Source organism: Oncorhynchus clarkii, chromosome 15, assembly GCF_045791955.1.
Source record: "Oncorhynchus clarkii lewisi isolate Uvic-CL-2024 chromosome 15, UVic_Ocla_1.0, whole genome shotgun sequence".
Classification (NCBI taxonomy): Eukaryota; Metazoa; Chordata; class Actinopteri; order Salmoniformes; family Salmonidae; genus Oncorhynchus; species Oncorhynchus clarkii.
The window spans coordinates 15754582-15779537 of record NC_092161.1 but is presented as its reverse complement, the minus strand read 5'-3'; the positions used below and the strand labels follow the sequence as shown (position 1 = coordinate 15779537).

General features: G+C 43.8%; 3 protein-coding genes across 3 annotated transcripts; all 3 read right to left on the bottom strand.

The window, feature by feature from the left end:
- Positions 1-1057: 1057 nt before the first annotated feature.
- On the bottom strand, positions 1058-5917 carry LOC139366703 (uncharacterized). Its single transcript, XM_071104391.1, has 5 exons — positions 5800-5917; positions 5062-5288; positions 4814-4985; positions 2607-2855; positions 1058-2532 (listed from the first exon to the last, which is right to left on the bottom strand). Exons 1-5 carry the CDS (start codon positions 5911-5913, stop codon positions 1498-1500), a joined length of 1797 nt encoding a protein of 598 aa, XP_070960492.1. The 5' UTR covers positions 5914-5917; the 3' UTR covers positions 1058-1497.
- A 4363-nt stretch (positions 5918-10280) lies between these two features.
- Positions 10281-15485, bottom strand: LOC139366702 (COP9 signalosome complex subunit 9-like). Its single transcript, XM_071104390.1, has 3 exons — positions 15304-15485; positions 14457-14529; positions 10281-12063 (listed from the first exon to the last, which is right to left on the bottom strand). The coding sequence occupies exons 1-3, from the start codon at positions 15364-15366 to the stop codon at positions 12026-12028; spliced, it is 174 nt and encodes a 57-aa protein (XP_070960491.1). The 5' UTR covers positions 15367-15485; the 3' UTR covers positions 10281-12025.
- A 3217-nt stretch (positions 15486-18702) lies between these two features.
- On the bottom strand, positions 18703-22469 carry LOC139366701 (apolipoprotein D-like). The gene is made up of 5 exons (XM_071104388.1): positions 22321-22469; positions 21314-21428; positions 21101-21222; positions 20837-20922; positions 18703-19764 (listed from the first exon to the last, which is right to left on the bottom strand). The coding sequence occupies exons 2-5, from the start codon at positions 21422-21424 to the stop codon at positions 19538-19540; spliced, it is 546 nt and encodes a 181-aa protein (XP_070960489.1). The 5' UTR covers positions 21425-21428; positions 22321-22469; the 3' UTR covers positions 18703-19537.
- Positions 22470-24956: the final 2487 nt, after the last annotated feature.

Genomic DNA, 24956 nt, shown 5'->3' with positions numbered 1-24956 from the left:
TTTATTATCATCTCAGTCTAGTTCTGTAATGATAAAGATCAATCTGCCGCACAAACACACACAGAGCTGTGTGAGTGTTTTCCCTCTGGTCTCACAGCTGTTGTTACTGTGTCTGAGTCCTCTTGGATTGATAAAGTTGAGTTGATGTTTCAAACAGTGTTTTTTTCTTATCTTTCTGTGGGTTGAGGGAGAGGTGGGAGTGTTGGGGGAGGAGAGATTTTCAAAAGGTATTTAAATTTCTTCCCCTTCTCTCTCTGTTAATTTGCTCTGTACCCTTCTCCCCAACGTGTGCACTCGCTAACTCCAGGTGTATTTTAAAGTCAACATCAATTTAGGTATATGAAGTACCGTAATGTTTTATAAGTGTATAGGGGTCAGTAGATAATATTACCACTGTTGGCCTATAGGGATCAGTAAATAATATTACCACTGTTGGCCTATAGGGATCAGTAAATAATATTACCACTGTTGGCCTATTTAAAAAAAATAAAAAAAATGTTTTACCTTTATTTAACTAGGCAAGTCAGTTAAGAACAAATTCTTATTTTCAATGACGGCCTAGGAACAGTGGGTTAACTGCCTGTTCAGGGGCAGAGCGACAGATTTGTACCTTGTCAGCGCGGGGGTTTGAACTTGCAACCTTCCGGTTACTAGTCCAACGCTCTAACCACTAGGCTACCCTGCAGTGGTCACTAGATAATATTACCACTGTAGGCCTATAGGGGTCAGTAGATAATATTACCACTGGTGACCTATAGGGGTCAGTAGATAATATTACCACTGGTGACCAATAGGGGTCAGTAGATAATATTACCACTGGTGACCTATAGGGGTCAGTAGATAATATTACCACTGGTGACCTTTAGGGGTCAGTAGATAATATTACCACTGGTGACCTATAGGGATCAGTAAATAATAGTACCACTGGTGACCTATAGGGGTCAGTAGAGAATATTACCATTGATGGCCAATAGGGGTCAGTAGAGAATATTACCATTGATGGCCAATAGGGGTCAGGAACATGGACATAAAGAGTAAAATACACGTTTTTCAAAGCTTTTATTTAAAACATTCATAGGGGGAAAAAACTTTACATAATACATCATGAACAAAACAAACACAAAAAGCATGTGAGGTTTGTAGCTACAGAAGCGAAGCGGAGCTGCGAGAATTTATTAAATAAGGAGGGGCTCAATCAATTGTCAATTATTGTCAATCAATCAATAAAAGCTAACAAACTGCCAGATAAAACATCTAAAAACATCTAGTGGAGAGAAACTCCTACTGCTAAGAGCACTTTACTGCGTGTGTGCGTGCCTGTTCGCGCGTGCGTACATGACATGTGTGTGTCAGACTTCAATCAGTCTTTTATTATTATTTTGTATTAAATAGTGTCCCACGTAATCTGCTCCCATTTTAGCTGGTGTTCATTTTTATTGTTGTAGTCTTTATGGTATATGTAGTGTGTCTTTGTGTATGCAGTGTGTGTGTGTTTACTTATTTTTTGCTGTAGTCAGCAGCGTATGCTCTGTGGTCGTCCTGTTCAGGGTACTGGTCTCCGTATCCTCTCAGCATGTCTTGGAAGCTGGGCATTCCCCGCTGGGGTGAGGGGTAGGACCCGTACGACAGCCCCTGCGAGGGAGGGGGATAAGTCCCGTAGGTCTCCTCCTGGCCACTCTGGTATGGCTCTGACTCTGCCTCGCTGTCTCTCTCTGGCTCTCCCTGGTTGTAACTGTGGTCCTGGCTGGGCTCTGCCTTTGGCCCCCCATGGTGTTCAGCCTGGGCGTTGGCGTATGGCAGCAGCTCCTCCTGGGTTTGGTAACGGCGCAGGCGGCAGTTGGTGTCATACTCTGGGTCACAGTCGGGGTCGGAAGGCTCCAGGACTCCGTTCCGTGATCCATCAGCGTTGAGATGTGGCTCGTAGGGCTCGGCGGGGTAGGCGGTGTTACGGTGGGCACCGGAACGCGGCTCTGTGCGGGTTATTGGGTAGCACTCCTGGTCATAGCCAATGTAGCATTCGTAGCCCTCCTTGGTCTTTCCTCGGGGGCCCAACGGGTGGCGATCCTCCTGGGGGGCTTCCTCATAGCGGGGAGGTGGAACAGGGGCCTGCCCCTGGGGGGAGGGGTGGGTACGTCTGTGCATGGAGGTTGCGGCTTCACGAAACATTGCAAAGGGATCGTTAGTATTAGCGTTAGCATTAGCTTGTTTGTACATGCCGTTTGGGTCGTTAGCTTGAGCGTTAGCAATAACTTGGCGGTACATGGCATATGGGTCGCTAGCTGGAGCGCTGGGAGCATTGGCTTGGCGGTTAGCATTAGCATAAGCATCCCTGTACATAGTGAATGGGTCACTGCTTTGCTCAGGGGCTGGGGCCGCGGCGCGCATTGCGGCAGGATCGTCTTTGTGTTCCTCCTTGAACTTCTCCGGTGCCGTGGCAAACTTTGTGGCGGTGAGAGGGTTACAGCCGTCCTCAAACAGAGGGTTGCAGGAACCAGGACCCGCCGGGGCGTAGGGGGCGGGGGCACGGGGTGCCTGGGGACGGAAGGACAGTCATGATCATGATAATAAAATGATAATAGCTAAAATAATAATAATGATGATCTTACCTGTAGTGATGCAGCGTAGGCGCAGCGAGGGTCTCTGGGGTCACAGTTGGGGTAACGGAGGAAGAGGCCGGAGGGGCCTTTCTGGACCAGCTGGGGTTTACAAGCGGGGTCTTTCGGGTCACAGCCCAGGTGGGCGTAGGAGGGCAGGGGCCCAGCGGAGGGTTTGTGGCCGAAAGCAGCTCTCAGGTGGAACTGAAGACACTCCACGTCCTCCGCTGAACAGATACGCAGCAGCTCCGACTTCTGCTCCTGGATGGGAATAAAAACAATCATGACTACGTTAATTTACAGCAGTACAGTAGTAGTAGTAATAGTGTAGTAATACTGTTTAAAAAATATATATATATATATTTAACCTTTATTTAACCAGGAAGGGCTCATTGAGATTTAAAATCTCTTTTTCAAGAGCATCCTGGCCAAGATAGGCAGCACCAAGTCATTACAAAAATGACAGACAGACAACATGAAAAACTACAAGTAATCTAGTAGAAACCATTGAATTCACAAGAGTATAACAAAATCAGAAACAGCAAATTAAAAACATTGACAGGTCAGGGAATCAGTCTCAAGATCATTCATCAGTGATTTAAAAATACCAATCGGGACAACTTCTTCCAGTTTAAAAGTATTTTGTAAGGTGTTCCAAGACAATGGCGCAGAGTACATAAAAGCCCTTTTACCAAATTCAGTTTGGACATTTGGAACAGTTAGCAGGATAAAGTCCAGCGAACGAAGAGAGTACCCACCACATTTCTGAACAATAAAAATGCCCAAATCAAAAGGTAGTAAACCCCAAATGGCTTTGTAAATAAAAGTATACCAGTGACTGAGCCTACGAGTGACTAGAGAGGGCCAGCCAACTACTGTAGTAGCAGTACAGTAGTAGCAGTAATAGTGTAGTAATACTGTAGTAGCAGTACAGTAGTAGCAGTAATAGTGTAGTAATACTGTAGTAGCAGTACAGTAGTAGCAGTAATAGTGTAGTAATACTGTAGTAGCAGTACAGTAGTAGCAGTATAGTAGTAGCAGTAATAGGGTAGTAATACTGTAGTAGCAGTACAGTAGTAGCAGTACAGTAGTAGCAGTATAGTAGTAGCAGTACAGTAGTAGCAGTAATAGTGTAGTAATACTGTAGTAGCAGTACAGTAGTAGCAGTACAGTAGTAGCAGTAGTAGTGTAGTAATACTGTAGTAGCAGTACAGTAGTAGCAGTAATAGTGTAGTAATACTGTAGTAGCAGTACAGAGGTAGCAGTAATAGTGTAGTAATACTGTAGTAGCAGTACAGTAGTAGCAGTAATAGTGTAGTAATACTGTAGTAGCAGTACAGTAGTAGCAGTATAGTAGTAGCAGTAATAGTGTAGTAATACTGTAGTAGCAGTACAGTAGTAGCAGTATAGTAGTAGCAGTACAGTAGTAGCAGTAATAGTGTAGTAATACTGTAGTAGCAGTACAGTAGTAGCAGTACAGTAGTAGCAGTAGTAGTGTAGTAATACTGTAGTAGCAGTACAGTAGTAGCAGTAATAGTGTAGTAATACTGTAGTAGCAGTACAGAGGTAGCAGTAATAGTGTAGTAATGCTGTAGTAGCAGTACAGTAGTAGAAGTACAGTAGTAGCAGTAATAGTATAGTAATACTGTAGTAGCATTACAGTAGTAGCAGTAGTAGTGTAGTAATACTGTAGTAGCAGTACAGTAGTAGCAGTACAGTAGTTGCAGTACTAGTGTATTAATACTGTAGTAGCAGTACAGTAGTAGCAGTAGTAGTGTAGTAATACTGTAGTAGCAGTACAGTAGTAGTGTAGTAATACTGTAGTAGCAGTACAGTAGTAGCAGTACAGTAGTAGCAGTAGTAGTGTAGTAATACTGTAGTAGCAGTACAGTAGTAGCAGTAGTAGTGTAGTAATACTGTAGTAGCAGTACAGTAGTAGCAGTATTAGTGTAGTAATACTGTAGTAGCAGTACAGTAGTAGCAGTACAGTAGTAGCAGTACTAGTGTAGTAATACTGTAGTAGCAGTACAGTAGTAGCAGTAATAGTGTAGTAATACTGTAGTAGCAGTACAGTAGTAGCAGTAATAGTGTAGTAATACTGTAGTAGCAGTACAGTAGTAGCAGTAGTAGTGTAGTAATACTGTAGTAGCAGTACAGTAGTAGCAGTAGTAGTGTAGTAATACTGTAGTAGCAGTACAGTAGTAGCAGTAATACTGTACCTTGGAGAGGAAGGACTGCACGGCAGGGGAGTAGTAGTAGTACCCAGAGTGAGGGTCTTTAATGGCCACAGGGGAGCGTGCATACAGGGGGGCTGGGGCCTTGACCGGGGCGGGGGAAGGTGGGGGCTGGCTCTTGGCTCGTGCCAGAGCGGCATAGAGACAATACGGGTCCCTACACAGGAGATTAGATTAGAATCAATTAATGAGCATAAAATGATATACCACAGACATAAATGAACATGACTGACCTGTAGGGGTCACAGGCCTTGACAGGGGCGGGGACGGGCTTGGGAGGGGTCTTGGGTTCAGGTTTGGGCCGGTTGGTTGCAGAGGCCACACAGTTTGGGTCCTCTGAGTTGGCGCAGGCCTTGTAGATGTCCCCTAGGTGACCCAGGTAGGCCTTGTAGGAGCGACGGCCCTCAGCTCGGTTCTTATTCTGGAGGTAGGCCAGGTAGACCTTGTCCAGCTCCTGGACCTGGGGATAGAGAAAATATGAGGTTAGAGGTATATGAGAATATAGGTATGAGGTTAGAGGTATACGAGGTTAGAGGTATATGAGAATAGAGGTATGAGGTTAGAGGTATATTAGGTTAGCGGTATATGAGGTTAGAGGTATATGAGGTTAGAGGTATATGAGGTTAGAGGTATATGAGGTTAGAGGATTATGAGGTTAGAGGTATTAAAGAAAAGGACTAGGTATATACGAGGTTCGTAAAGATGAAAGCAAAAGCTAGGAAATAAGCAAGAACATGGAGAGAGATACCTGCGGAGTTCCCCCAGGTTCCCATGTCATTCTCAAACACAATATCCCTTTTATTCTCTAAGCAGACGATAATCAACTCTGATGGTGGGTGGTTAGTTAGTGTTGGTCTCTTGGGACCAGGTATATGAGGTTAGAGGTATATGAGAATAAGGTTAGAGGTATACGAGGTTAGAGGTATGAGGCCAACATAGATAACCCCCCAAACTCCTCAGAGTCTACTCACTGCCTCCGTGTTTCCATTGTCCGTGAAGTATTTGTACCAGCTCCAGAAGTCTGAGTGTTGCTTGTACCAGCTGATGTTTCTACGGTTACGGACAAGCCTCCTTGGTGATGCCATGGCAACCGCTGTCTCCTCAGTGGCATCCCCTACTGGAGACACATCAAGCATCAAACATTGTTGTGTATGTAAAGTGTGTTAAGTGTGTTTGTTAGGTAGTCCCATATTTACCATCTCCTTTGAGCATTTGAACCACCGGCCCTGCCGACAGGAATTCTGGGAAAACACACACACTGTCAGAGCCGGATGTTGCCAACGTCAGCTGCAGACGGCAAAAACGCTTGCGTACACTAATAGCACACTGTGTGGAGATGTGTGTGATTAAACACACACACAGGTTTACAGGGCAAGGGTAACTGGCAGGGCCTGGAGGGTCGGTGACTACGGCTCTTTGTAGATTTTATAGGTGAGCCTGTAACAGTGGACCCCTACTGGGCCAGCTACCTGTGTGTGTGTGTGTGTGTGTGTGTGTGTGTGTGTGTGTGTGTGTGTGTGTGTGTGTGTGTGTGTGTGTGTGTGTGTGTGTGTGTGTGTGTGTGTGTAGGAAACAGTACACAGCTCTGCATGCATGCTCTTTCATCTCCACAGGGAAGAGAGAGAGAAGGGGGAAGAGAGAGGGAGAGAGATGGATGGATGGATGGGTGGAGGGATGGATGGATGGATGGATGGATGGAGAGAGATGGATGGATGGAGGTCTGTGTGGGTAAATGTTGCTGTGTATCCGCTGTATTATATTTAAGGAGCCAGTAAAAGACTGGAACATCTGGAAACAACCGTCTTTACAGGATGGGGGAGGGGAGGGGAGGGGTGCAGGAGAGAGCGGGACTCTGATGCTGACAGGTAATAAGCTTTTACAAGAGTTGTAACGCTGAAAGAACGCACCCAACTTCCCTCCCTCTCCTCTCCTCTTCCCCCTCCTTGTAAATACATGATGGTTAGTTAAGGTTAGAATTATGGGTCTATTTGAGAGACAGATTCCGTATAGAGCGCCCCTGAGGGGAACTGTCAGTCATGTCATCACATGACCAGAAACACCTGGGCTGGAGGCAGTTACATAAATGACTTCATGTTATAATAACAGGTCATTATCAGACGCTGGTCTCTGAGTGGACAATGCACATTGTTGTTGTATCCCAGACCTGATTCAACTAGGGCTTGAGGATAGGTGAGGTCGACAATCAATTTTAACATTTAGGTCATGGAGCAGACACTCTTTTCCAGAGTGACTTACAGTAAGTTCATACATTTTCCCCGTAGTGGTCCCCAGTGGGAACTGAACCCACAACCCTGGCATTGCAAACACCATGCTCTGCCAACTGCTCTGCCAACTGAGCCACACAGGACCCCATCCATCAGAAAGTCCTTCATCCATCCTGACCGTAACTATGTTTGATTGAGCGTACATGCATGTGACTCACCAGGCAGCAGTATGGTGGCTAGCAGAGCAACAGTGAGCACACCAGAGAACGATGCTCTCCTCCCACCAGCCATGGCCTCCACCTCTCCTATGGACAATTTCAGTTAAATACCTACCACTGTAAAAACGACTTACTGTCCTGGTCGGACTAAATCAATCTTTAGATGTCTTGCTTGACACAATAAAAAAAAACATTGTCTCCAGGCTATAGCCACCAGTGGGTCTGATTCCACCCGTCTAAACTGCAGCCTCAGAGGGTGTTCTATCTGCAAGCCTGAGTCTCATCCGGGGGTTTAGGCTGCTCTGCTGGTTGACTCTCCTACACAGGCTAGAGGTGTTTCAGAGGCAGAGCACTTCAACTTTCTAACTTTGACCTTAAACTGGACTTAAACCTAACCTTGAACTGAACTTAATCCTGACCTAGAGTCTCTCTGGTCCCCATCTCTCTGTTAATCAGACCAATCTAATCTCATACTGAAGAGATTGACTCACCAACCTGACAGACATCAGGTCAGTTTGGATCAATATGTGATATTTAAGGTGTTAACAAACAACCGAAACCTTGAACCGGTTGTCTTACCTGTATTGTGTGTAGTTGATTTTCTGTTGGATCTTGAGGAGAGGCTGTATCAGACGAAGCCGCCTGGCCCGGTTCGGTTGGATGTTCAAGTGTGTGTGAGTCTCCTGGTGCACCCTGTCCCTCTGGCCCTACTGACAGACTGTGCCCCCACAAATGGTTCCATCTGGTTTTAAACGGACCCCTAATCATTAACACACACACACACCTTGCCAGGGGGGGGGGGGGCACTGCTACCAGAGCTGCTATTGGCTGCTGTCAGCTCAGCCACCTGACCAATCAGACTACGTAATTACAGAGCGATAGAGAGAGAAAGAGAGACAGAGAGAGAGACAGACAGACAGAGAGAGAGAGAGAGAGAGAGAGAGAGAGAGAGAGAGAGAGAGAGAGAGAGAGAGAGAGAGAGAGAGAGAGAGAGAGAGAGAGAGAGAGAGAGAGAGAGAGAGACAGACAGACAGACAGAGAGAGAGACAGAGAAAAAGAGAGAGAGAGACAGAGACAGAGAAAAGGAGAGAGAGAGCAACATGTAAAAACAGAGGAAATAATGAAGGGGGAAGGAGGACAAAGGTGCCACATAAGCACTTCCCAGAACCCCATTTTGTAGGAGGGAGGCCCAAACCCCTGTTAGCCACTGTTAGACAGCCCTGTTGGCACGCTGACAGCTGGTCTAACCATCAGGAATTATCATAATCTACAGTTTCCTCCTTAGTTCTACTGTTCAGACACATCTGCCCTGTTACAAAGGGTTTACACACACACATACACATTTACACACACAGGTCCTACTTGCTTACAGTGGCTCTCGATCGGTGTTGTCCCTGTATAATGCAGTAGCACCCAAACCCAAACGGTTGACGGTTTGGGACTCACAAGTCACTCCAACTAAATCGCAGCCACGTAGTGATGGGTGTCATTTATGCATTTGTCCTTTTTGTTTTGTATCCATGCTGTTCGTCCCCAAAAAAATCACATTTCAACTTTTTATGTACGTAAACCGATGGAAAAAGTTGCAGAAATATCACAGATAGCTCTCCTCTCTGTTATCCGTCAATTTATCCGAACCCCATAGAAAAAACATTTACAGATACAAAATCTCTGTGTTCAGCGCCTTTCTTAGTAGTGGTCAATATAGGTATAATAACGGTGTCCCATATAAAAGGTCCTTACATCAGGGTCGTATTCATTAGGAACAAAACTGAAGCTAACAGGCTGAAATGGGGAGTGACGACCTGAACTTGTCCAATAAGAAATAATTTTCTGCTGCGAGACATTTTGTTACAGTGTGCAGTAATGAAAACAGCCCTGGTGCATTGCAAAATGTAAAAAATATTTTGCCACCTGTTGGACCTAAATTCCCATTTTCTTTATTTGTTCTATATTCATTGTTTTGCGCCATTTATAATAATAGTATTATTGAATGTAAGTATAAATATTTCATAATGAATTATGGAGTATGGTTGATGAACTCCTGTTTTTGGTTTTTCTATCATGGTTATCATGGGTATTTAAAAGCATTATGGAGCCTTTTCCCATGTTCCCCTTCCCTTGAGCTATTTAGGTTTTTGTAGGTATGGGTCTACTAGGCCTCAGGTATGGCAGTAACTTAGTTTTTTGACCACTACTCCACGTCAAGACTTAGAAAGCTGCTACTAGTCTACCTTTTGTCTACAGTTTAAATCTGATGGCTTTGACTTTGATCATCGATGGAATATGACCTATGAAATGACCTTTTGTCTACAGTTTAAATCTGATGGCTTTGACTTTGATCATCGATGGAATATGACCTATGAAATGACCTTTTGTCTACAGTTTAAATCTGATGGCTTTGACTTTGATCATCGATGGAATATGACCTATGAAATGACCTTTTGTCTACAGTTTAAATCTGATGGCTTTGACTTTGATCATCGATGGAATATGACCTATGAAATGACCTTTTGTCTACAGTTTAAATCTGATGGCTTTGACTTTGATCATCGATGGAATATGACCTATGAAATGACCTTTTGTCTACAGTTTAAATCTGATGGCTTTGACTTTGATCATCGATGGAATATGACCTATGAAATGACCTTTTGTTTGAAAAATAAACATTTGTTTTCCTACTATGGAAGCTTTGGATTCCCTGTTCTGTAGTTGCTTTGGAAGCGAGTCTCACTTCGGCATCACATACCTGTGGCCTCAAGGCAAATTTGGAATTGGATTACAAACTGGATTACTGGATCATACCACCCTCTACATCAGTGCTATTCAAACTTTTTCAGTGGGGACCCAATTTCTTCCCCAAGAATTTCTTGTGACCCCATCCCACTACAAATCTAATGGCACAACCTTAAAATCAGTAAATATGTATTTTTACATCAACAAATAAATTCAGTGAATTTTCATCTATTATCAAAATGAAAATAAACAAATAAATACATTTACTCAATATTTTATTTTTCTAATTATCTTTCTCAAAAATGTTTGTTTATTGTCCCATACAATAATCTGTACTCTAAATGTTTTGTCCCCTCCCCCCCCCAAAAAGAAAGTATATACAGTAGCAGTCAAAAGTTTCAGAACACCTACTCATTCAAGGGTTTCTCTTTATTTTTTCTTACATTGTAGAATAATAGTGAAGACAACAAAACTATGAAATAACACATATGGAATCATGACGTAACCAAAAAAGTGTGAAACAAATCAAAATCTATTTAGATTTTAGATTCTTCAAATAGCCACCCTTTGCCTTCTGTGAATGTATTGTAATGTTTTTGAAATTGTATAGACTGCCTTAATTTTGCTGGACCCCAGGAAGAGCTAATGGGGATCCATAATAAATACAAGCTAAAAACACACCATATTTATGGTTTAGAGATCAGAGGCTGCGTTTACACAGGCAGCCCATTCTCATGTATTTTAACCACTAAATGGTCTTTTGACCAATCACATCAGATTTCTTTCACATCAGAGCTTTTTCAGAGTGATCTGATTGGTCAAAAATACCAATTAGTAAAAACAAAGAACAGAATTGTGCTGCCTGTCTAAATCTTTTATTTCTGTCTCTCTGTCTCCCTTTCTCGCTCACTTCGTCGGCCAACTAAGGTAACCACAAGTTGCTGCACAAGAGTGTCTGACTCTCACATCAAATTTAGACTGCAAGGATACCACATCCAAAACGCCATGCCACCCTGTGTTGATGCCATCGTGTAAGTCTTGAACACACACACACACATTGAACTCGGTGGTGTATGTTTTATGATTAACTACTCATGGTATGATTGTGGTAACGTACTGAAACTCAAGTCCTTTAGTTCATCCGACCTAGAATACCTCCCAAGATAATTATTTTCAGTTTTAGTCAGATCCATGTATATTCCCTCTCAAGCCGATACCATGATGGCCATCAAGGAACTACACTGGACTTTGTGCAAACCACATATGACGAGGCCGCATTTATTGTAGCTGGGCGACTCCCACAGTGCACGCTAACCAAGGTCGCCAGGTGCCCGGTGTTTCCTCCGACACATTGGTGCGGCTGGCTTCCGGGTTGGATGCGCGCTGTGTTAAGAAGCAGTGCGGCTTGGTTGGGTTGTGTTTCAGAGGACGCATGGCTTTCGACCTTAGTCTCTCCCGAGCCCGTACGGGAGTTGTAGCGATGAGACAAGATAGTAATTACTAACAATTGGATACCACGAAATTGGGGAAAATAAATTAGGCAACCCTACTGCAGTTCCCCCGCTACCCGACTTTAAATACCACTGCTCCACATGATTTGTAGTGTTGCTGTACAATAGCTATCTGTGTAGTGGTCATGTTAGCTGGGGATGTTGAAATAAATATTATAGGTATGCGTGAGTATGTGATGTTATGGCGTATGTAATTATTTCTCCACTAACAGGTGTTTCTCAGCGCCTACAGACCTGCCGCAGCACATTGAAACACGCCAGCAACACTGATCATTTCGCCAGTCTATGGAATGCATAGAATCCACAGAATTCACCCACACCTGCTTTTTAGAAAACACTTTATTTAACAAACACAGTGGAAATGAGGGCGGATCTTCAAAAGCTCTTCCAACATGGAAATGGTTCTGGTTTTACAGTTCTTACGATCTTAATGTCTCTCCCTCTCTCTCTCACACACACACACACACACACACACATGTAATCATGGGTATATAGGGTCTTCCTCATTCACTGCAGGTCCTCATCATCAAACGGATCCTCAAAGTCTGAGACAGAGAGACAAGTAGACAGAGAGAAAGAACACAGTGAGTTTCTGATGTGATTGATTGACAGCTCTATCTGCTGAGTGACATGATACAGTATATGCATGCTGAAGTTTGAAAACATTCTAAAATAGTAGTCCAGTTTGTAGTCTGACTCATGACAGGTCATGCAGTAGTACTGTAGGTCAGTATTTAGTAGGTAATGCCTTAGGACTTTAGGTTCCCTAAGGATAGGAGAGGTTTGGTGTTAACAAATGTGCTGCTTTACAGGAGCTACAACCACTCAAAAGCCAAAAATCACTGACACCACAGAAACACAGGGGAATGTGTTTTTCTGCTGGGTGAGCCTGAGTGCCTGTGTGATACGTGGTGTGTGTGTAAGTGCCTGTGTGATAAGTGGTGTGTGTGAGTGCCTGTGTGATACGTGGTCTGTGTGAGTGCCTATGTGATACGTGGTGTGTGTGTGATACGTGGTGTGTGTGATACGTGGTGTGTGTGTGATACGTGGTGTGTGTGTGATACGTGGTGTGTGTGATACGTGGTGTGTGTGAGTGCCTATGTGATACGTGGTGTGTGTGAGTGCCTATGTGATACGTGGTGTGTGTGAGTGCCTATGTGATACGTGGTGTGTGTGAGTGCCTATGTGATATGTGGTGTGTGTGTGTGATACGTGGTGTGTGTGTGATACGTGGTGTGTTTGAGTGTGTTCAAAGCGGCAGGCTGGCTAGGTGTCCTGCTGGGTTTCAGTCTAACAGGAACCATAAAACCCTTTATCATCCTCCTCTCCTCCTTTTCCTTCTCCCCCTCTCTTCTCCTCCTTTCCCTGCTCCCCTTCTCTTCTCCTCCTTTCCCTGCTCCCCTTCTCTTCTCCTCCTTTCCCTGCTCCCCTTCTCTTCTCCTCCTTTCCCTGCTCCCCTTCTCCTCCTTTTCCTGCTCCCCTTCTCTTCTCCTCCTTTTCCTTCTCCCCCTCCTTTCGCTGCTCCCCTTCTCTTCTCCTCCTTTCCCTGCTCCCCTTCTCTTCTCCTCCTTTTCCTTCTCCCCCTCTCTTCTCCTCCTTTCCCTGCTCCCCTTCTCTTCTCCTCCTTTCCCTGCTCCCCTTCTCTTCTCCTCCTTTCCCTGCTCCCCTTCTCTTCTCATCTCCTCCTGACATTACTCCTATCCGTTCCCTACTCTCCTCTTCTCTCTACTCCCCCTCTCCTCCTTTACATCTTCTTTAAAGAGATACTTCGGGTTTTTGTTGCAATGAGGCCCTTTATCTACGTCCCCAGAGGCAGATGAACTGGTGGATACCATTGTCATATCTCTGTATCTAGTATGAAAGAAGTTAGTGGTAGTTTCACGAGCCAACGCTAACTAGCGTTAGGATGCTCATTGCCAAAAATCCTGAAGTATCCCTTTAACCATTCCTCCTGAAGTATCCCTTTAACCATTCCTCCTGAAGTATCCCTTTAACCATTCCTCCTGAAGTATCCCTTTAACCATTCATCCTGAAGTATCCCTTTAACCATTCCTCCTGAAGTATCCCTTTAACCATTCCTCCTGAAGTATCCCTTTAACCATTCCTCCTGAAGTACCCCTTTAACCATTCCTCCTGAAGTACCCCTTTAACCATTCATCCTGAAGTATCCCTTTAACCATTCCTCCTGAAGTATCCCTTTAACCATTCCTCCTGAAGTATCCCTTTAACCATTCATCCTGAAGTATCCCTTTAACCATTCCTCCTGAAGTATCCCTTTAACCATTCCTCCTGAAGTATCCCTTTAACCATTCATCCTGAAGTATCCCTTTAACCATTCCTCCTGAAGTATCCCTTTAACCATTCCTCCTGAAGTATCCCTTTAACCATTCATCCTGAAGTATCCCTTTAACCATTCCTCCTGAAGTATCGCTTTAACCATTCCTTCTCTCTTCTCCTCTTTTTAATGATCACTTTCTAGGTCATGTGTTGCTGAGCCATAAACTGTTTGTCCCGTGGCTAACACTGCCAGATGGAAAACACATTAGCTACACTGTGTGGTGTGTGTTGTTAATTTAAGTTTACAGGGAAAAGACATGTTAGTTTCTGTGAGACGGCCCTGTTGGCAAAGCAAACACACACAGAGCACTTTCATAAGACCCCTCCCTAGCCCACAAGATGCTTCTCTACCCAGTCTAGCCCAGTGTTCCCCCCAACCTCTCCACCCATTCCACCAGCAAAGCTGATTCAACTGGTCAACTACTCATCAGCACTCGATTAGTTTAAATCACGTATGCTAGTATTGGAATAGAACAAATAAGTGAAATGGGATACTCAAGATTAGGTTTGAGAAACACTGCTCTAGTTTAGCCTCTAGCCCCACCTAGCCTCTACGGTGTGTGTGTGTGTGTGTGTGTGTGTGTGTGTCTGTCTGACTGACCGTTGAAGAAGTCTGAGTGCACTGCTTTCTCATTTGCTGCCAGTTCCATGAGCAGACCGCTGCTGCCCCCTGCCTGAAGAATCAGACACACCCACACACAGGAACAATTTTAAAACAATGTATTCCATTTAAGCCAAGTAAGGAATACACATCAGCTAGAAATCAAAGACAGTTAAGTCTACAGACAAAAAGGTGACAGTTTAGTTTTTTTAAAAACGGTCTGTGCTATAGCCTAACACCCATGAACTATCGCCTAGGGTTGATGTGCATTCCCGGTAATGCACTCGTGTCCTCCGTGGACCGGCTCGTACATAAAGCATCCTTCATTCGTGGGCGAAGCTGAGGGCTAAAAAAAAACTAGTTAACGATAGAATCGATGCCTTTGCAGCCTGAATGTAGGATGTTTTATGTACGATCCGGCCCACGGAGGACACGACTGTGTTACTGGGCATGCACATCTAGTTCTCGAAAATTATTGGCAGCACTCTGCCTTCTCCATACAGTTTTCATCCCCAGCTTCGCCCACAACTGGCTCATGTGAACTACAATTCCAACGCTGTGTTCTAACGTTTAGAAACGTCAATAATCATCACTTGCGATTCGGCTTTCGAAACACGCCCCTCATTTTTGTTATTGTTGATATGAAACATAAAGTCCTTATGCTTCCTAAACCGTACCGCAAGCGATGTATGTTAATATCCAGACCGAGCGTCGCCGCTCTTAATTAACAGCAGACGTTTTTTCTATCATAAACCAACGTTAACTGGTTAGGTGGCTAGGTTAGCGGTGGAGTTACTGTAGCTAGGCTAGTTCGGCGATTCTCTCGTGTCCCCAGATGATTACTAACCTCGTCTAGATCCACATAAGGCCCGGCGCCTTCAGGGAACATCTCGTCCACCGCTGGTTTCATGATAATTTCTGTTTTTGACTAGGTACCGTAATGAATATTAGCTATCTATCTAGCTAGATGTTCTCTGGCAACGTAAACAATAGAAACCGGACCCTTTTCCGTGTAACACCACTTCCTGCTTGGGTAACAGTATAATGCCCTGGACTTTCACAAGGAACCAACGGTCGTTTGGGTGTACAGATTGAAGCAAAGGTAGGCTACAGAAGATAGCCAGGTACAGCTCCTACAGACTTAGGTAAAACCAGGTCAAATATGGTACAAACCTCCAGGTGACGAAAGGAGTTACATACCTAAGGATGGGAAACCTATAACTGATTGTAAAATAACGTTATCATTGTAAAACATACATACAAAAAACTAATCGTATGGAACTACAAACACACAGACAGAAACAAATCACAACACTCACTGACTGACAACCCCAAGGAAGTCTACATAATATAAGAACCATGTAGATCCTATCAGTACATGTTACAGAAGGTCTGTGTGTATGTGCTGTAGAGGTGTGTGTGTGTGTGTGTCTATTTTACCTCCTTCAGGGGTGAAGCCTCTAGCATCTGTAGGAGTGAGAGAGATGGGAGATGGAGTTTAGCATTCTGAAGCGTACCAAGTATTCTATACACAAAGACTCGATTGAGAGTCCGGAAAAATGACAGTCCTCCTACGAGGACTCTGGGATACCTGAAGAAACTTCCATTCTCCTCAAATATTATTCCTCACTGGGTTTACACGAACACACACACACACACACACACACACACACACACACACACACACACACACACACACACACACACACACACACACACACACACACACATACGAACACACAGTGCTCTTTGTACACATGCAGCATTCAAAACAGACCTCGCCTTATGGATGCAGCAATCTGTCCTTACTGAATACAACAGTTAGTCATAGTTATCTGCCATCTGAGTCAGTTATCTTCAATACTGCATACTTATTATGACACTTTAACATGAATTGCACATACAGCACTATTTACTAAGATTGAATCGTACTACACCAGCTCCGATGCTCGTCATATGTGGCAGGGCTCGCAAACTATTACAGACTACAAACGGGAAGCACAGCCATGAGCTGCCCGGTGACACGAGCCTACCAGACGAGCTAAATCACTTCTATGCTTGATTCGAGGCAAGCAACACTGAGGCATGCATGAGAGCATCAGCTGTTCTGGACGACTGTGTGATCACGCTCTCCGTAGCTTACGTTAGTAAGGCCTTTAAACAGGTCAACATTCACAAGGCTGCGGGACCAAGCGGATTACCAGGACGTGTACTCCGAGCATGTGCTGACAAACTGGCAGGTGTCTTCACTGACATTTTCAACATGTCCCAGATTGAGTCTGTCATACCAACATGTTTCAAGCAGACCACCATAGTCCCTGTGCCCAAGAACACAAAGGCAACCTTCCTAAAGGACTACAGACCCGCAGCATTCACGTCCTTAGCCATGTGATTTCAAAGGCTGGTCATGGTTCACATCATCACCATTATCCCAGAAACCCTAGACCCATTCCAATTTGCATACTGCCCAAACAGATCCATAGATGATGCAATCTCTATTGCACTCCACACTGCCCTTTCCCACCTGGACAAAGAAACACCTATGTGAGAATGCTATTTCTTGACTACAGCTCAGCGTTCAAAACCATAGCTCATCACGAGCTAAGAATCCTGGGACTAAACACCTTCCTCTGCAACTGGATTCTGGACTTCCTGACGGGCCGCCCCCAGGTGGTGAGGGTAGGTAGCAACACATCTGCCACGCTGATCCTCAACACTGGAGCCCCCCAGGGGTGCGTGCTAGGTCCCCTCCTGTACTCCCTGTTCACCCACGACTGCATGGCCAGGCACGACTCCAACACCATCATTAAGTTTGCAGACGACACAACAGTGGTAGGCCTGATCACTGACAACGACGAGACAGCCTATAGGGAGGAGGTCAGAGACCTGGCCGGTTGGTGCCAGAATAACAACCAATCCCTCAACGTAACCAAGACTAAGGAGATGATTGTGGACTACAGGAAAAGGAGGACCGAGCACGCCCACATTCTCATCGACGGGGCTGTAGTGGAACAGGTTGAGAGCTTCAAGTTCCTTGGTGTTCACATCACCAACAAACTAGAATGGTCCAAACACACCAAGCCAGTCGTGAAGAGGGCACAACAAAGCCTATTCCCCCTCAGGAAACTAAAAAGATTTGGCATGGGTCCTTAGATCCTCAAAAGGTTCTACAGCTGCAACATCAAGAGCATCCTGACTGGTTGCATCACTGCCTGGTATGGCAATTGCTCGGCCTCCGACCGCAAGGCACTACATAGGGTAGTGTGTACGGCCCAGTACATCACTGGGGCTAAGCTGCCTGCCAGGACCTCTACACCAGGAGGTGTCAGAGGAAGGGCCTAAAAATTGTCAAAGACCCCAGCCACCCCAGTCATAGTCTGTTCTCTCTTCTACCGCTCTACTAAAGGCTTCTCAACAGTTTTTACCCCCAAGCCATAAGACTCCTGAACAGGTAATCAAATGGCTACCCGGACTATTTGCATTGTGTGCCCCCCCAGCCACTCTTTTACGCTGCTGCTACTCTCTGTTTATCATATATGCATAGTCACTTTAACTATACATTCATGTACATACTACCTCAATTGGCCCGACCAACCAGTGCCCCCGCACATTGGCTAACTTGGCTATCTGCATTGTGTCCCGCAACCCACAACCCACCAATCCCTCTTTTACGCTACTGCTACTCTGTTTATCATATATGCATAGTCACTATAACCATATCTACATGTACATACTACCTCAATCAGCCTGACTAACCGGTGGTTCTATGTAGCCTTGCTACTTTTATAGCCTCGCTACTGTATATAGCCTGCCTTTTTACTGTTGTTTTTATTTCTTTACTTACCTATTGTCATCTATTACCTTTCTTGTACTGTTGGTTAGAGTCTGTAAGTAAGCATTTCACTGTAAAGTCTACTACACCCGTTGTGCTCGGCGCACGTGACAAATAAACTTTGATTTGATTTGCCAGAGGTGCTGTCGGTCTCGGGTTCAGAGGAGTCTAAAGCTCACGGAAGAAATGACGGAGCACGATCCTGTTGTAAGATCACGTGTCCCCCCCCCCAAGAAGCGTGCGCACACACACACACACACACACACAGACACATAACCCCCCTTGTCACAACCACACTTTATAGTGGCCACATCAGTACTTGCTGTTTGACTAAATGCTCAGGAGGGGGTAGCAGAGATTGTTTGTCCCAATTGCAATCTAAACACTTTTTGCAGAAGAAAAGACAGTCATCAGTTTCACTTCAAAACAAAACTTTAATTACTAATATACAGACTACATGAAACCTTTACAGCTAAACCTGTTCCTCCAGTTCCCTTACCTGTGAACATCTTTCTATGATGAGGATACTGCGTGTGTGTGTGTTTGCCCCTATAGGAACCGTGCCCAACCCTCAGAGAACTGACTCATGCTGTCAGCATTCTATTCATCCCATGAAGAAACCGTCACCATTGTTACATAGCTAGACATTTAATAATTCAAACTACCTTATAAACTAACAGATCTCCAACTACAGACTATAAAGTCTCTAAATATAAAATACATGTGATAGATAGTCTAAATGAGATGGTAGGTATGTTGGATGATAAGATTATAAGACCAACTGTCAGTGTATATAAACTATTATAAAATGGGTGGTTCGAGCCCTGAATGCTGATTGGCTGACTGCCAAGGTATATCAGACCGTATACCACGGGTATGACAAAACATTTATTTTTACTGCTCTAATTACGTTGGTAACCAGTTTATAATATCAATAAGGCACCTCGGGGGTTTGTGGTACATGGCCAATATACCACGGCTAAGGGCTGTGTCCAGGCACCCCAGATGCGTCATGCAATATACCACACCCCCTTGTGCCTTATTGCTTAATTAGACACGAGAGGTGGACACTAGGTCTAGTATGTGATGGTCGTATTTCTGTCTGTATCTATAGAGGTAGGGCTCAAATGACATGTGGATAGAGCATTGGGAGTAGAGGGAGAAGTGTCTAGGGGTTAGGACTAGGGAAGTGGACACATAGATAACCCTTTAACCCTACAACCCTAACCGCTGACCTCTAAACCTCCATCTAGTCGCAGCCTGTTTGGTCAGTAACCCTCATCTTGAAGGTGTCAATGTTTTCTTTAGCCAGCAGCTGCCTGGCGTACTCTACTTCCTCTGCGGGCAAGAAGCGGGAACGTCCCAGGATCCAGGCGTAGTCGACATGGAAAATCCTCAACACGTCAGTACAGCTGTACACCACCGCTCCACTCACATAGTCTGTACTCAGCACCCAGTACGGACTGTAGGGAGTGACTGAGAGGGGGTGGAGAGGGGGGTGGGGGAGGGAGAAGAGGTCGAGGGGGATAAATATTAAGACAGACTCAGAGTCACAGGGATGATGTCATTATCAGATTAACTGCCCTCTCTCACAGGCCATGAGTCAGAGCTGAATTCATCCAGGACACTAGAGTAACAAGACCTGTGCAACAGTAGACATTCAGTAGAGACTCAATAGTCATGGTAATATAGTTATAGAGAGTAGACACTCAATAGAGTCCTGCTAACAGAGTTATAGACAGTAAGGACTCATGGTAATAGAGTTAAAGACAGTATAGACTCGATAGAATCGTGGTAATATAGTTATAGACCGTGTGGACTCAGTAGATACTCGAAAGTCATGGTAATATAGTTATAGGCAGTAGAGACTCAATAGAGTCACGGTAATAGAGTTATAGACAGTAGAGACTCCGTAGAGACTCAACATAGTCATGGTAATAGACTTATAGACAGTAGAGACTCGATAGAGTCATGGTAATAGAGTTGTAGACATTAGAGACTCGATATAGTCATGATAATAGACTTATAGACAGTAGAGACTCAGTAAATACTCAGTATAGTCATGGTAATAGACTTATAGACAGTAGAGACTCCCTAGAGACTCGATAGAGTCATGGTAATAAACGTATAGACAGTAGAGACTCAGTAGACACTCAATATAGTCATGGTAATAGACTTATAGACAGTAGAGACTCGATAGTCATGGTAATAGAGTTGTAGACAGTAGAGACTCAATATAGTCATGATAATAGACTTATAGACAGTAGAGACTCAGTAAATACTCAGTATAGTCATGGTAATAGACTTATAGACAGTAGAGACTCCGTAGAGACTCGATAGAGTCATGGTAATAAACTAATAGACAGTAGAGACTCAGTAGACACTCAATATAGTCATGGTAATAGAGTTACAGACAGTAGAGACTCGATAAAGTCATTGTAATAGACTCATAGACAGTAGAGACTCAGTAGAGTTATGGTAATATAGTTATAGACAGTAGAGACTCGATATAGTCATGGTAATAGAGTTATAGACCGTAGAGACTCACAGTAGGAGAAGCTGACTCCCAGTTTGGCTGGTTTTTTTGGGTCCTGGACCACTGCTGTCCCCTCCACAGTCCGCACCTTACCTTTACTGGAGGCAGAGATATACACTGTCACCACTTTTAGAAAAAACATGTCTATGAGAAAACAGTACTAGCTTTCAGTTCAGGGAGGACAGTTGACTTCTAAATGGCTATGTATGAGGTAAAGATTGACATAGTTGAGACACACTTAAACACTCACACATGCACATGCATATAAATACTGACTAGAACTGGGAGTTGAGGACTCGAATGGTGCCGTCTCCCCTCAGAGTGTAATCGGCCTGGATGCATTTCCCTCTCTCAAAGGATGCTGGAAGTTTCGCTATCTCATACCACGTGCCCAGGTACTGATAAGGGTAGGAGAGTGGTTGTTAAAAATGTATGCTTTAAATCACAAAAAAGCTCTGTGTATGTATGTGTTTGTGTGTGTGTGTTTACCTGCTGCAGGCTGAAGTTGGGCTGGACACTGGGGGTGGGGCATGGACCCCAATGGTATGTCTGGGCGGAGACCAGAGGAAGAAGGAGGAGGATCCAAAACATAGGAAACATTTTTCTTATGGGGGAAGAACGGTAAAGCCGTAAGGTATAGTACAGCTGTATGCCTATTAAGTACAGGTAACCTTAACAACAGGTTAGCGTGACTATCTGAAATGCTTTGCTTTACATTCCATCTGTTGTACCTTGACATGCCATCTGAGTGATTAAAGTCTGCAGACAGACTACATGACACCTGTACAGCTACACCTGTTCCTCCAGTTCCCTTCCTTGTGAACATGTTTCTATGATGGGAATACTGTGTGTGTGTGTGTGTGTGTGTGTGTGTGTGTGTGTGTGTGTGTGTGTGTGTCTGTGTGTCTGTGTGTCTGTGTTTGTGTTTGTGTTCCCCTATGGGAACTGTGACCAACCCTCAGAATACAAAACATACCAGCCTCAACGACCTTCATCCTACATTGAAAAACAACATCTCAAAGATGCCTGTGTGAAGAAAGCTTTTCTCCTAAATCTATTAGATGGTTTGTAAAAAAATACAGGTCAAAACATAGTGTTATACTGTACACGTAATAATAATAATACATTTTATTAAACAGACGTCTTTCAGGACTACATAAACACCTACTTACTCCACTGTAAGCTAGACTAGTCTTTATTTCAATATGGTTTGTTTACATTGACTTTTGCGACATTGACAAAGGAATTCAGCCAAATGTCATCCCATGATGTCACACAGTCACTTTACATTCCTATGTTCCAAGCATGCATCATTTTTTAGATTACATTTTAAAAAACTAACAGTTATTTGAATATTCAACAGTTCATAATAAGTTCTTACCAGTATGCTATTAACTTTATCTCATGAATTTCTAGACACCCAAATATGTTACATAATATATTTCTAAACAATACTTTTTCACCACCTAGAGACCAATAAGATAAACGTTTCTTACCTGTGCTCTTTTTACACACCTGAGGGAAAAATATTAGCTGCAGAAGTATGTATATTCAACAGAGTATATTTCCTAAAGTTGCAGCGATGCTTAGGTCTTGGGATGACAGAGAGTGAGTATGTGTCTGTGTGTCTGTCTGAGTCATCACTGAGAGTGCACCCAGCACAAGGCAGGTGATTAGCGAAATTGTTGTCATGAGACGGTTTCCTCTTTGGGTGCATTCTGGAGAGAAAGGGCAGAGAGAGAGAGAAAGAGAGAGAGTAGATAGATGCCTGTCTTGTCATTTAACCGCTGATTCAGGCTTTCGTCTCCTGTTACTGGAAAATCACAGTGAGTTAGGCCCCAATAGTCTTCAAATTAACAAATAAAATAAAACAAATTGAATATAACTTAATTATTTCATAAGATAAAGTACTTGTAGTTACTAAGCGTGTGTGTGTGTGTGTGTGTATGTGTGTGTGTGTGTGTGTGTGTATGTGTGTGTGTGTTTGTGTGTGTGTGTGTGTGTGTGTGTGTGCGTGCGTGTTTGGTTTTACTATCCTTGTGGGAACCAGAAGTCCACAAGGATAGTAAAACAAGGAAAATTCAAGGTCCCCACAAGGAAAAATGCTATTAAAGGCTTAGGGGTTAGTCTACGGTTAGGGTAACAGTTAAGGTTCGAATTAGGGTTAGGAGTTAGGTTTAGGGGTTTGGGGTAAAGGTTAGGTTTAGGTTAAGTGTTAGGTTAGGGAAAATAGGATTTTGAATGGGAATCAAATGTTTGGTCTTAACTAGGATAGTAAAACAGACGTTTGTCTCTCTGTGGGCCTGTGTGTTTGTTCTAAGGCCACAGCCCGTCTGATCTGAGGTCGACACCAATGGCCTCCTGGACACCATGGAGACGACATCACTGGCAACAAGCGTGTGCAGGCAAGAATCGACATGGAACAGACCTAGGGGTGTTGGATTCCAAATAAGTCAATTCACATTCCAATTACAGCAGTCCATTCCAAGCATTGGAGGCTGCTGAGGGGAGGACGGCTTATAATAATGGCAGGAATGGGGCAAATGGATGTATTTGATACGATTCTACCAATTCCACTCCAGCCATTACCATGTGTGTAATACCTGCTCCCACTCTTCCCCCCTGGTGCTCGAGGGCGCCAGGCTGCCCTGCATCACGCTGTTCCTGTCTCGTTGCATGTCCGTTCCAAATTAAATGTCATCTCCCTGTTCCTGCTTCTCTTCTGCAGCATCGTTCCTTACAATGTGCCCGCCCTCCCCAATTAAGGTGCCACCAATCTCCTGTGACTCAGATTCCATTAGGAATTCCCAGAACAGTCTTAATAATCTGCGCAGGAGTAGACAAGAGAGAAACTACTGTAGTCTGTACACAGAACCCAGTATAGATCACCTGGGAAACCTAGAGACACACAGAGATACGTAAGGTAGGGGCTAGGGCTAAATGCTAGGGTTGGGGGCAAAGGGGCAGGGGGTTCATGGTTTATTTGGGTCTAGGGGTGGTTGTGACTGGGTCCACGTCTCACCTTTGAAGAAGCTGACAACCAACATGGCTGGTTGTGAGGTGTTTTTTGCTTTGGCCACGCCCTCAATAGAGTTTGCCACCCATTGGCCCAGTGGGGAGAGGGGGAGGAGCCTAAATATAACAATAATACAATTATAATAATGGATTTATATTATATAGCGCCTTTCAATACAAGAAGAATCTCAAAGTTGTTTTAAAAATAAAAACAAAACATAACAGGAAAATTGCTGATGCACAACCACATTTTTAAATGGCACCTTGTGTATTCTACTATTATAAAGCTCAACATTAAGTTGAGAGAAAGAGACTACTGGTAGCTAACCCCTTCTATCTGTGGTTGAGACCACTGGTTGAGACCAATAATATATATATATATATATATATATTAATTTGAAGACTATTGGGGCCTAACTCACTGTGATTTTCCAGTTATATTTAGGCTCCTCCCCCTCAATCAATACAGTGGGAGAAGATGGAACGAGATGGATTTTGGCCATACATACTGCACATTTTCTCATCGATATATATATATATGGCCAAAATCCATCTCGTTCCATCTTCTCCCACTGTATTGGTTGAGGTCAATAATATATATATATTATTGGTCTCAACCAATATCTAAATATTATATTATATATAAATATCTAAATACTATATATTATTGGTCTCAACCAATATCTAAATGACTAACAGAAGGCTCTGTACTGAAGACACCGAGCCTCCATATTGGGACTCCCCCACCATTGTAAAAAGTATTTAGAAAGCTACGTAAATGCATTTATTAATGTCTACATTCATTTTTGCCACATGTATTATATTACAGACACCTTAATGCATACTTTTAAATTATATTATGTGAGCTAAAATATAACCCCCCCCAAAAAAATATATATATAAACATTTGTTGATGACTAAAGTTACTGTCTCCATTACAACAACAAAAAATACTTAAATACATTTAATTTTGTCCTTTAAACATTTAATTGAAATACTGTAGAATTCCATTCCTTTCTGTGGAGGACTGCTCCTTCTGGGAAGTGCCAATATGCCCAACAGGTGGGTGGCTTCGTGGCTTCTCAATACAATATAAAGCCACAGATAGAACAATGAA